This window comes from Gymnodraco acuticeps, unplaced genomic scaffold, assembly GCF_902827175.1.
Source record: "Gymnodraco acuticeps unplaced genomic scaffold, fGymAcu1.1, whole genome shotgun sequence".
Classification (NCBI taxonomy): Eukaryota; Metazoa; Chordata; class Actinopteri; order Perciformes; family Bathydraconidae; genus Gymnodraco; species Gymnodraco acuticeps.
The window spans coordinates 1125420-1138903 of NW_022990440.1; the positions used below are offsets into that span (position 1 = coordinate 1125420).

A 13484-nucleotide genomic window follows, 5' to 3' on the forward strand; every position below is an offset into this window, starting at 1 on the left:
TTGTATAAGTCAAATGTCAAACTTTTGCCAATTGCGATATTAAAACATCAGCTGCAATTCACGACATGAAGAAGGCAGTCTCTGCATAGAATATATGCTAATGGAGATGCAGTTATTTCCAGCATTCTTTATCATTCATTCAAGTATTTTATGCCTTTCATCTGCTAATGTAGAGGAGGAAGAGTGATAAACTGTCTGTCTAGTTGGCTTACATAACAGTTAAAGTTTACAGCCTAAAAAACATGGAGCAATTTTCCCCCTTTTATTCATTTTTATGTCAATTTGCACATTTCATGGTGATGCTCAGCCTCTCCCCTGAACTCCTAATAGTCATCATCATGTCAACCACAACACAGATAAATACTGATCGAAATATGTGTGTAGTTGTTGATACATTGCTGACAGAGGGAACTACATTTGAATACAGATTTAAGAAGTATCAGTTTTTGAGCATGTCATAAGCATGTTTTGTCTTGACTATATTACAACTATATTATAATAAAAATAATATAGTATTTATATTAGTAGTCCTGTGTCTTGGATCCTCTATCCTGAGTTCTGGATTAAGTCGTGGTCTCTGCGGTCCTGCCTTGGGTCTCGTCATGCTGCTTCCCTGATGGCTTCCACAGGATTGTAGCTGACATTCTCGTGGATTCATCTTCTTATTACAGACACATGCATTTCCTAACATTCGGTCTATATGCTGTAAATTGTATTATCTCTTCGATTTACACACGGCATCTATTGCACGTCTGTCCGTCCTGGGAGAGGGATCCCTCCTCTGTTGCTCTCCCTGAGGTTTCTCCCATTTTTTCCCCTTAAACTGTGGGTTTTTTCTGGAAGTTTTTCCTTGTACGATGTGAGGGTCTAAGGATAGAGGGTGTCGTTTTTCTCATACTGATATTCTGAACAATCTTTGCTGTTGTATTTGCTGTAAAGTGTCTCTACTGTAGGCTATTTTTATTATATGTACAGCACTTTGGCTCGACCAAAAATCGTTTATAAGTGTGCTATATAAATAAAACTTGATTTGATTTGTATTTGATTATTAAATTGATTATGATTATTAGTAGAAGTAGTTTATTTGCATTAATTATATTTTAATCTTTTTGAGGCTAGTATTTGGCAGGAAATGCAGACGTATTCACCATTTACTCACTGTATAAAAAAGTAACTGTGTTGATAATAATAATAAACAGGAATTATATTTGCGGAGTACTTTGTCTCCAAAACATTTTTTTTCTCACTTCTGTCGGTTGGGGGGAGTGTCTCATCTCACAATGTCGCTTGGGGCCCCAAGTTGGCCAGGGACGGCCCTGCTTATGGGTGTCTATCTAAAAGTCATATAACATCAAAATTGTACAGTACTGTACTTTAGTAAATGTGCTGAGTTTAGGTTTTTTCATACAAACATTTAAAGCTTACCTAGTGTAGTTAAGTCACTTAAAAAGTTTTCTGAGGCTTTTTTGAAAGTTTGTCTATGAGGCAGAAGACAACGCTCACGGTTTTTAATTTACTAAAGACTAATGTGTTTATTTTTTGTTCAAGAACAAACTTCTGGGCTTAATGACTCATTGATAACTAATTGTTTACTGTGTAAAACACACATTACTGGTAACTTTTTGAGACATGATAATCAATCAATCAATCAATGTTTATTTATATAGCCCAATATCACAAATGTTACATTTGTCTCAGTGGACTTTACAGTTTGTACAAAATATCAGTATGACAATACGACACCCTCTGTCCTTAGACCCTCACATCGTACAAGGAAAAACTTCCGGAGAAAACCCACAGTTTAAAGGGAAAAATGGGAGAAACCTCAGGGAGAGCAACAGAGGAGGGATCCCTCTCCCAGGACGGACAGACGTGCAATAGATGCCGTGTGTAAATTGAAAAGATAATACATTTGCAACATAGGTAGTCCAAATGTTTGGAAATGCATGTGTGTATAATAGGAAGATGAATCCACGAGGATATCCATCCAGGGCCTATGATCCAGGACCACAGCCACGACTCAAGATCCAGGGCTCGCGATCCAGGACAGAGGAGCGCAGGATCATCCATGACTCCGGATCCCGGCGTATATAGACACCAAAAAGAAAGACATTTGGGGAAGCTGGGTTAATCGGAACATGAGAGTACACAGGTATAGACAGAGAGAAGGAAGAAGTAAGATGTCCCCCGACAAACTAAGCCTATATCAGCAAAACTAGGGGCTGGATCTAATCAGCCCTAACTATAAGCTTTATCAAAAAGGAAGGTCTTAAGCGCACTCTTAAAAACGGATAGGGTGTCTGCCGCCCGAACACAAACTGGAAGCTGATTCCACAAATGTGGAGCTTGATAAGAAAAGGCTCTGGCTCCCATTGTACTTTTAGAGACTCTAGGAACAACCAACAACCCTGCATTCTTGGAATGCAATGCCCTAGTAGGACAGTAGGGTATAATGAGTTCTTTAAGGTAAGATGGCGCCTGCCCATTAAGGGCTTTGTAGGCGAGAAGAAGAATTTTAAATTCTATCCTGTGTTCTATAGGGAGCCAGTGTAAGGCAGCCAGAACAGGAGTAATGTGGTCCCTTTTCCTAACTCTGGTTAGTACACGAGCCGCAGCATTTTGAATCAGCTGAAGCGACTTGACTGACTTCTTGGTACACCCTGATAATAAAGAGTTACAATAATCCAGCCTTGAAGTAACAAATGCATGGACTAGTTTCTCTGCATCGTTTTGAGGCAAGATATGCCTGATTTTTGCAATGTTACGTAGATGGAAGTAGGCGGTCCTTGAAATTGATTTTATGTGGGCGTTAAAGGATAAATCCTGATCAAATATAACACCAAGATTCCTTACAGTCTCACTGGAGGCCAAATTAATGCCATCCATAGTTAGTATATCCTTAGATAATTTGTTTCGTAGATTCTTCGGGCCAAGTACAATAACTTCAGTTTTGGTCGTGTTTAACATCAAAAAGTTTAAGGTCATCCACGTTTTTAAGTCCTTAAGGCAGTCTTGAATTTTATTTAGATGATTAATTTCATCAGGCTTGATTGATAAATATAGTTGAGTATCATCCGCATAACAATGAAAGTTTACAGAATGATTCCTTATAATATTGCCTAACGGAAGCATATATAATGTGAACAAAATAGGTCCGAGCACTGAGCCCTGTGGCACTCCATGGCTAACTTTGGTTTGCGTGGAAGATTCATCATTGACACGTACAAACTGAGAGCGTTCAGATAGATAGGACCTAAACCAGTCTAAAGCAGTTCCCTGTATGCCAACTAAGTGCTCTAGTCTTTGCAATAAGATATCATGGTCGATAGTATCAAATGCAGCACTGAGATCGAGCAAAACAAGAATAGAGACACGTCCCTTGTCAGAGGCTATTAGAATGTCATTTGTGACTTTAACCAGAGCTGTCTCTGTGCTATGATGTGTTCTAAAGCCAGACTGAAAAGCTTCAAATAAATCATTGTTTTTTAAGTAATCACACAACTGTTTTGCGACCGCTTTCTCAAGAATTTTTGAGAGGAACGGAAGATTAGAAATAGGTCTATAGTTGGCTAAAACCTCTGGATCGAGGTTGTGCTTTTTAAGAAGCGGTTTTATCACTGCTACTTTGAATGATTGTGGAACATAGCCTGATAATAAAGACATATTCATAATATTTAATAAATAAGTGCTAATTAATGGAAAAACTTCCTTCAACAGCTAAGTAAGTGCTGTATGGAAACCGCGGGCACAGACCATGGCCCAGACTAATTGCTGCAACCAGCCCAAAAAAAACGAGAAAACTTGTGTGTGCTTGTCTATGTAGACTGACCGTGTGATTTTTGTGACCGTGTGTGTGTGTGTATGTGCGCGCGTGCGTGCGTGCGCGTGTTTGTTTGTGTTTGTGTGTGTTACGCCCCTCAGTGCAGCGGATAGAGCACTGCGTCCCCTCAAGTCATTTCCAAGCCGGGATCTGAAGTGACAACATTTCATGCTCGGAGTTCATCGCATTCACCGCTTTTACTTTCTCTGTGGATCTACTCAAGGATGAACTGAAAGTCGTTTTTTTTTATCTGACAGAGAGGAAGACACACTATCGGATCTATGAAAAACCCGCGTGGATTTGTTCAACCATTTTAAACCAGAAGGAATGCATATTTTCTTTGTGAAACTAACTTTCTTGTTGTCGCTGATAGCACTAACACGAGGTAAGTGGCGCAAGGGGGGGGGGGACTCACTGTATGTGTTGTTGTCTTCATCAGTAAGATAAAATGTCTTATTATACTTATTGTGTGTGTTGAAGACTCAGTGTAGAGTTTGACTCGAACCTGTTGCATTCGCTGCTTTGTGAACTGATGGACTGAAACTGAAGTGTAGCAATTTGCTTTGACTCATCCTCCATGTGAACTCAGTTTACTGTTAATTTGCCTTACTTAAGCTTACTTACTTACTTGCTTAATTGTGCGATTTCATGCAACTGTGGGCATCATCTTAAACACAGCTTTCCTGCTCTCCTGATTTGCAAACTGGATAAATCCAAGATTTTTCACTTTGCAAGGGCAGATTGGGCGCACTTGTCCAGCAAACACTCAACTTTGTTCTCAGTATGTAAACGCATGCCTCTGAAGTTTGCATTCAGAGCAGTGTGTGTGTGTGTGTTTTATATTATTGCAAAGCAGTGTTACTCCTCAAATGGCACATTCTTTTTGGGACAGCTGCAGAGAGGAGCATGCCACTGCCAAACCAGTGTCAGCCCCCCTGTTTACCACAAAAACTGCTCTTTTGAGGTGGCAAGAGTCACACCTAGACTTCACATTTATGGAGTATTCACTGAAGGAAAACACATATTTGCTGCATCACATAAAACCCCCAAATAGTTACTGGTTCGTTACGTTTTTTGAAAGTTAAAAAAGTTTCAACAGGTGTATTAAAACTTTTCCTTTGCAGGTCTAAGATGCTCCATGCCCACGGAGTCGTGTTTGAACCTGGGGAGGTGTGAAGCAACTCCAGATGGCAATGGAGAGTGCAAGTAAGTTTAGTTTTTTCTTCCCCATGACCGATTCTTGGTGAGGAATACCTGCAGAGAAATGTGTGATTTTGGAATTTGACATGACTCAGATTTTTAGTTGACATGTGAAGGCTGTAAAGGGGGAAAAAGCTCACACCAGTGTTGCTATTTCTTGTAGGTGAATGGTCAGAGAGCTGAGACAGAAATGAGTGGACATTGATGAGGACAGGGGTCACTGTGAGAGAGTGTGTTTGTGTGTTGCTGCCACCACACTCTCCCCTCTCACAGCCCTAAATCTTGCTTTTTCTTTTCTTCCACCGAGCGACAGCTGGGGTTGCCAGAAGCTCGGCTACCATTGTTCTCCGCTGCGATTAATTCTGTGTGACTAATCTGGGTGAGGCTTCCCAGAGAGACCCTCAGACCCTGTCCTCAACCCCCCCCCCCTCTCTTCACAACCCCTCCTCTCTCCTGGGATTGTGTCCCCTCTTCAATGGCCCTCAGTACTCTCTCTCTCTCCTCTCATTCCCTTAGACAGATGGCATCGGCTAGATGTTTTTTAACCTGCTTAAAGGAATGGAAACAAGTTCTACATTCTGCCTTTTTTTTATTTGGAGATGTTTTCAATCCGGGTAAACCAATAAGCCGCACAGAAGTGTTTTTTTCCACGTCTTTACAACAATAGCCTACTTTACGCTTGGCTCTATTTCCATCCTGGCATGAGCAGATCAGCCAGTGTCATCTTACTGTCGCAGGGCTCGCTGACCGGGGGAATGATTGGGCAGACTGGGTCACTGCTCCGAGACAGCAAGACCCAGGCAGCCATCTTGGCCCCCCACCACATCTTAATTTGCTCTGGTTGTATTATTCACCCCTCAATCACACAAACCCCCCCCTACCCATACCCTTCAACTCCCCACCTTCCCTACCTCCTCACTGGGCCACAAAGCCATCCTTGTGCCCCTTCACTGTCCTACTCCTCAGTCTTCTCCAATTAAACATGGAGATGGACATCCTCGCAGTTTTGAAAAGATTTAAGCGGGCAAACAAGGCTTTATGTGTTTGTTGAAAACATTGCTGCGCTATTTTTCACTGTACCACCAGAGGGCATGGAGAAAAAGTTTAGGTTCATCAAGTTCAGGCAGCAAAATATTGACTGCAACAACTTAGTGGTGAAATGAAAACTTGGTTGATCAATTAGTCGATGTTTGATGAATGAGGATCATTGTCAGAAGTTCAGCTGATTGCAAATAATGATAATACATAATAATATACTTATAATAGCCACCCCAAGTCTTAGGCGATGTGTTTATCTAATTGTCGATTAGTCAACTAATCATTGCAGCGTTAACCAGAAGTACAAAGTACACTGCAAAGGGGAACATATCCTGCTCTTTCTTGTCATATGTTATTGCTAACTCAATATCTTTAGATTTCGTACTTTTGTTTGAACCAAAACATACATTCATTCTTGGATCACAAGTCCAAAACTGACATACTCCAAACAACTATTATCTCTTTTGGACTACAGTTATGAACCCCTTCTCTTCTGAAATGTAACTCACTAAAGACAGCAGTAAATGTAAAAGTTTATTCTCGCCTATTATTTTCGATTAGTGTTATTTTGTGATTGACCTCCCTAAAAAGAATGTTGCTGTTGTGGCGCAATCAGGTTCTTAAGGTGATTTATTGTTTTAGAAATTGGGAGGTTTTGTGCTTTCTAAAGATGTATAATGTGTCTGTGATGATTCAACCAGCTGCTGCTTGGTCCTTTATGTAAGGAGGTGATGGTTGTTCTTCAATTTGAGACTTGAGACTAATATTGCTGACAAAATCTTTTGGAAGGAACAAAGAATACTTCTGTTTTTGCATGAGAATTCTTCATTAAAGGATTGCTTTGTCAACTTTGAAATGACTGAAAGGGAAATCCAGCTGAGGTGCACCAGAGCTTGTGGTATCCACACTTTCAGTGCTGGTATTCAAGCTAAAAATGATTTTGGTAGGATCCAGCCTAATCCAAACAATAGCTTCTTTACTAAGGCTTAGATCCTCTCTGGTAAAGGCCCAAGTCTTCAAAGCCCATGCCCGCAGTTTGTTATAGAAGTTTTGACATCTCAGGCCCAAGCCAAGATAACCCTGAGGAAATGCCTGTGATTATTTTGTCATAACCAGATGAGACATTATACAATATGACAATAATTTATTAGTGAACGCAATGCAGAGTTTTTTTTGCTCCCTGCCTCGCTTCATTCCTGGCTGGATTACGACTTGGTTTGTCCTTAGTCAAGAAGCCGCCGCTCTTGAACTCCAGAGTTATGTCGAGGTCAAGTAAGTGGGATTGGAAGCTTCAGTTTGATATGGTCTGACAGAGATGCCTGCCTACTTGACGTGCCATACCATAAATACCATCTCCTCTTCGTATCTGGCCTGCCTGGCCTTGTTAGATCCTGACTGAAGTGTTATCTCCAAAGAGCTTGGAGGAGGCCTCTCATTTACAGCAGAGGCTTGGCTGCAGGAGAGAGCAGTGACAGAGCCGAGTCGATCCGGACCAGGAAAAATAACTCCATTCCAGTGGCACAATGGCCAGAATGAAAGAGCTTCTCTCTGCCAGGAGGGATGAGAGATGTCGGGCGAGGAAGGATGCTGCTGAGAGATCACAAACCTTCATCATCAGTTAGTCAGCGTGATGAAAACATACAGCAGACAGCCTGTTGATTGCCGGGAGTCACGTGATGATTTAGGATTTAGGTTCTCATTGCAGATGAAAGCCTCAAGTTTGTATGGAGAGGCCATACTTGAGATACAACAGAAACTCTTCTAATGTTTCAGTAGAGAAGAATCATTTGCATTTTTGTCTTGTTGAACACAAAAGCCTGAGCTGCTAGTTTATTATGTAATCAATCTGTTTACAAAGGCTTTAATATACATTTGGATTAGTTTGTATTTCATTGACAATAAGTTGTTGTTTTCCACAATCAGACTAAAATGTTCTTCTAACCGGTTGACATAAAACATAGTTATAAAAAAGTGACGGCTGGTAAATGTAGGATTTGAGTTGCGTAGATGATTCCTTTTTGACATGACAGATACCACAATACTATTCAACATATTCATTTCAATACTGTGTATTGCAAAATCCCTCCTTATTTGACAAAACATCTTAACTTATATATTCATCAGTATTCACTACACTTTAAATGAGCACACATATTATAAAACCTGACTGATTTCTTTATTTGGACCTGGCTAAACCTGATCGATAAATAAGTAAACAAGAACTGACAATCTGGACATAGATAATTATCACTGACATTTGACAGATTTCGGATTCAAAAATGAAATGTATTTACAAATGTATTGAGGTTTCATATCCATCACTTCAGACGCATCACTAAAATAGTTGGGGTTACCAACTTTCCATCACCTGAGATTTTTGGAGTTTTTATTTGTTAAAATTGTAGTCAATTTGTTTTTTCACATTCCTTTGTAATTGACATGAGCAGACTATCATGTGAAAAATATGTTGAAATGTTATCGTGGTTGGGAAACCTTGATTAAAAAGAAAGTAAATGAAACTTTAGTGTTTGCATTAGATAACATAACGAACAGTCTTTAACTTCCTGCTGGTATGTGCAGCGACTGCTACACTATACCCTCTTCAATGAAAGTGAGTCCTTTTCTCTCCGGTTCTTGGGATTCCTTAATGGCACCTCTGTTCACTCCGGTCAGATGAGTCTATCTCCCCCCCCACACACACACACACTACTGCACCCCCCCATGCATCCATTCAGAGTGAGGAAACAACCTCCCAGTGGCCTGAGGGAAGAAAAGGTGCCGTATCTGATCATATCATCACACAGCGAGAAACACACAGCGCAAGGCTTTTGCGCTGCCGCCGGTGTTGGATTCCCTTTGGCAGGAGCGGGGCTGGTGAGAGGGCTGATCGTCAGAGTTTTTGGGCTGAATGAAGTGACTTGGTGGTGGGGAACCTCAGTGCGGAGGATTAATGATATTTGAGCCTCCCTGGTTGGCACATGCCAAGATAAATCACATAAACTTTAATCGCAGGCTGAGAGGACTGACAGAATGTGTGTGTATGTTCAGTGTGTGTGAGAGACAAAGACATTGGGCATACTCCAGACCACACTTCCTCATTTCTTTTTTCATTCAGCCAGACCACCTGTCTGTGGGTTATAGTGTAACAACTTAGACGTGCTTTCACCCACACAACAGCATTCTCCATAATACCCATGATTACTTGTGGTTATGCTCATTCAGCTCCACACTGGAACAGATCTGCGTTGAATGCCAGGTGTGCCTTTAGCTTTCAGTCTGCCTGATACACACTCACTAACAGGATATTTAGGAAAATGGAGTATGATGCCTTTGTGGTTAAGTAGAGCAGTTTGTTCAGTTAAGCAGCAACACAGATCGTAAGACTGATACCAATCATGGTTGCTGTCACTAGAAAAAAAAACGTTTCCTTGAGGCTTTTAAAGCTTCAACATTTATCTAAACAGGACAAGCTGCCATGGTTTAGCCAGGATTACCTAATAATAATACTTTTCTAGGGCTCAGTTATAACTTGTCAAATCCTAACACACTGACATTCCAAGGAGGTAATTGTCTTTCTTGTATTGTATTTCTTTTCTAATATACATCTTTAAATCTGCTTAGAAATAATAGGAAAAATAACGCCCAATATCCCCAGCATTTACTTAGAATAATAACATGTTGAAGTTGTCTTCAGTAGGCTATTACTGTAAACCAATGATAGTTGTCTGCATATCAATGGGTGCATTGGAAAAAAGGGGCTGATCCAAAAGTTGGCTCAAGTTGAATCACACAGTTACAACTGCACCTGGTGTCAGACTATGAAAAGCCCTGCACTAAAAATAAGAACATCTATTTCTTTCATCAAGAGTTAATGCTGAATAACATACTTAAGTAATATTCAAATGTTCCACATTAGTGTCAATTTACCTTTTTTTATTCTAAGAATTTTATTCAAAAGTGACATTATGTGTAGCTAACACATAATGAGAAAGTTCACCCCTAAAACATTGCTGGCTCAGAGGTTAGATACTGGCTTGCGAGACATGTTTATCAGTAATCGGCAAACAGCCACCACTTTATTTTGTAATTTGGCTAGCTGACCAATTCAATTAATATACACAGCTTCTAAAATCTGAAACGAAAGCCTGCTAACAATCTAATCCCAGTCTGCAGATTTATGGGGGAGGTTGTAGTAATGGTACATATTGGCATGCTCTCACAAACTTTGAAGTCGCCAAGTAGTAACAACCTGAGAGTCCGGTAGCTACACCTTCAGACACCCGTAAAGCCTGTAAGTGGTTCCCAGCCTTGTAAAGTAGGCAGTGGCAGAAGTCATTAGACTCTCAAGATACACACGCACCCACGCACACACACACACACACACACACACACACACACCACACACACACACACACACACACACACACACACACACACACACACACACACACACACACACAGAGAGTGGTTGCTCCCTGGGGGAGCTGGCTCTTTCCCATGGGCTGTGTCCATAACGCTCCCAAATAAACAGGGTTTCTAATGGAGGCTGCCAGATGTGGGTTGGCCAGGTCAGCTCCCCTCTACGATTAGAGAGGAAGGTAAAGAAGGATGGATGTAACTAAGGAGAGGGAACGAGGGGCAGTCTTCCCCTGTAATTTCTCTAGCCAATGGGGATTGGGTGGTAACTTTGGTTTCAGTTCCACAACAAACAACACGCCGACTTTTTGTGCCAGCTTTGGTTTTAGGCGAGGAGCTATTTATATTTCACTACATTCGATCTGTGGGATTTAGGCTGAATTTTGGGATTCGTTTCAGTGTTGATTTTCTCCACAGAGTTGTCACAGTGGTTCGCCACTATTTGCTGCTGGGAAAACACTAAAGAGGGCAGAAAAGAGAGGGAAGTGTGGAGGAAAGGAGAGGAGGAGAGAGGCCCCCTTAGACAATGCTTTTAAAACAGATCAGACCAGACTAAAGGGGACTTAGGCCAGGCACAGGACCAAACAGCCAGGAAATGAGAACGGGTGGGGAGACAGGAGGGGTGAGGGGAGGAGGGGACAGAGGTACAAACATGCTCCAATAACACACTTTAGAAGCTCCGTGTCATTGGAGGAGACACCTGAGAGAGAGAGAGGGACACACAGTCTTACAGTATATCTCTGGTTTATTTAAACGTATTTACTTGTTTTTGGACATCCTCTTTGAAAAGAAGGATATTCAAAAAGAAAAAGAATTACCAAAAATTAGGGATGCACGATATTGGTTTTTTGAAACCGATACCGATAACTTCCTGCTTCTCAAGACCGATACCGATAATAAAACATGTTTTACGCCACTAATTATTTTAACGCGATTAACGCATGTGTATTTTTTTCCCTCGGCCGCCCCGTAGTTTCAGAGCGCATCGAGTTTAAAATACCATCAACAAGCTGACAGCCCCGCTCCTGTCGCCCGCTTGTAGCAGACCACACTTCCACGCTCACCGGCAGGCACCGACTGGCCATCTGAAGGACCGGGAGGGTGTGTGTATGTGTGGCCCGAGCGAGCGAGAGAGAGACCTTACGTGCATTGTTGTTGTTAGCATCTGGTGCTAGCTAGCTGCGCTAACAGATATAAGGAGCTGCTTAAATGAAAACAGAGGAGCGACATTTCGCCACAACTGCGCCGAGCACTTGACTTTATGCAGACAGCCAGACAGTGGGACATTGTACGAAAAGTCAGCACACTCAGCACGGATAGTGCGCAACATGATTGCAGCGTCCAGGCAGCTCCCGTTCGAGCATATGCCTTGAGTTGCACATAGCTCCAACGCCCATACCACCGACGACATGTTTGTTTACTGTCCTGGCTTCACGGCCGCACACCATTTACGTCACAGCCAGGCATGAGTTAGGGAGCGCTGGATTTGTGAAAAACTCCCCTCTTCCTAAACCACTAATACCACAGTACTGGCAAAACGGGAGGAGCCGAGTGAAAAACAAGCGCCCCTCATCCCAATCCACCCACACCGCAGTATTTTTATTTATTTTTTTACCCCAAAAATATATTGTATATTATCGGGGCTATTAATACTGGTATCGGGTTTATCGGGATGACGTCATAATTCCTAATATCGGACCGATAATTATCGGGCCGATAATTATCGTGCATCCCTACCAAAAATGCCTTAGTAGGGCTTCAGCCACAGATTATTTTTTATATCTCTTTAATTTTATTTATTTAATTAATCTTGCCAAAGGTCCAGATAAAGTCTTCAAATGGAAATATTTCACATTTAAAATGATATTTTACAGGATAACAGCAGTGTATCCTAACAAAACACTGTTATTTATTTAATTGGCATTCATTTAGTGCAGGGATGGGCAACTTGGTGGTGGGGGCCACATAATTTATGTACTGGCCACCAGGGGGCTGCAGATTCACTTGGAACACACACACACACATTCCATGTATTGTATGTAATTATTAACAAATATACTAAGTCTGACATCTTCATTGACATTTTACAATCTTTCAGGGAACATCCTCTAATAAGCTCACTAAACAAATATCAGTTCACAGAAATGTTATTTAATTTGTACAAGTGGCATGTTTGAATTTAACACGTTATTTAACAGTGGAATACAACTATTTTAAACTATTGGAAAGCACGGAAAGTGTGTGTGCATTAAGATTAAACATTAAGATGACATAAACATGAAGTCATGAACACTAACCCAGACATTAGTTGTCTAACTTGAACCTACCTAAGACACTTGTAGCCAGTCTCTGCTGACGCACAATAAGGGGAATGTCAACACAGACACCTGTCAGCCCGCACTCTGCTGTTCCTCAGCACCACTCCTCCCCCTCCCTCCCGCTGAAATTATGAATGAAAAGCGTAGTAATCATAGATAACACGGCAAGGTCCGTGACAGTTTGTTTTCATCTGATTTCAAATAAACAAAGTCTTGGTTTTTAGAATATTAAACTTGTTTTGCCAAATTCAGATGATAAATACAACTTTTAAGCTTGTAAAGGCATAATTACAAGCGGCAACTTAACGTCACTGCAGGCATAACAACAGCCGGTGTTTCTTGTGAGTGTTTCCCGGGAAACAAACACAATACACACAAACGCGTCACAGATTATTTTTGCGGTATTTGGCTAGGCGTCTAGTGGACGGTATCAGTACTACTGATTCGTTATTTTTTTATTTGAATTTTAATTAATTACGTTATTTATCAATTAATCTGAGGGCAGCAAAAAGAGGAGGTGGAGGCCGCATGCGACCCCCTCACTTGATGTGGAGGAATTTCGTTTTTATTCCGCATAATTATTTATTTCACTTTCAGTTTTATCTCCAAATAAAGTTGGTAAACTTTTGGCCCACACCGTAACACCGTACTTTGGCAGTACAGTGTTATCAGAAATTATACGGGTTATTTCC

General features: G+C 41.2%; 1 protein-coding gene across 2 annotated transcripts in view; it reads left to right on the forward strand.

Annotated features, from left to right (window-relative positions):
* The first annotated feature begins 3968 nt into the window (after positions 1–3968).
* The window catches only part of LOC117552049 (neurogenic locus notch homolog protein 1-like), a 49458-nt gene continuing 39942 nt past the window's right edge, over positions 3969–13484 (forward strand). For both annotated transcript variants that reach the window (XM_034225244.1, XM_034225245.1), the window contains exons 1-2: positions 3969–4205; positions 4945–5026. In XM_034225244.1, coding sequence (XP_034081135.1) covers positions 4148–4205; positions 4945–5026 — 140 coding nt within the window. In that variant the 5' untranslated portion in view covers positions 3969–4147. The remainder of the gene's footprint in view (positions 4206–4944; positions 5027–13484) is intronic.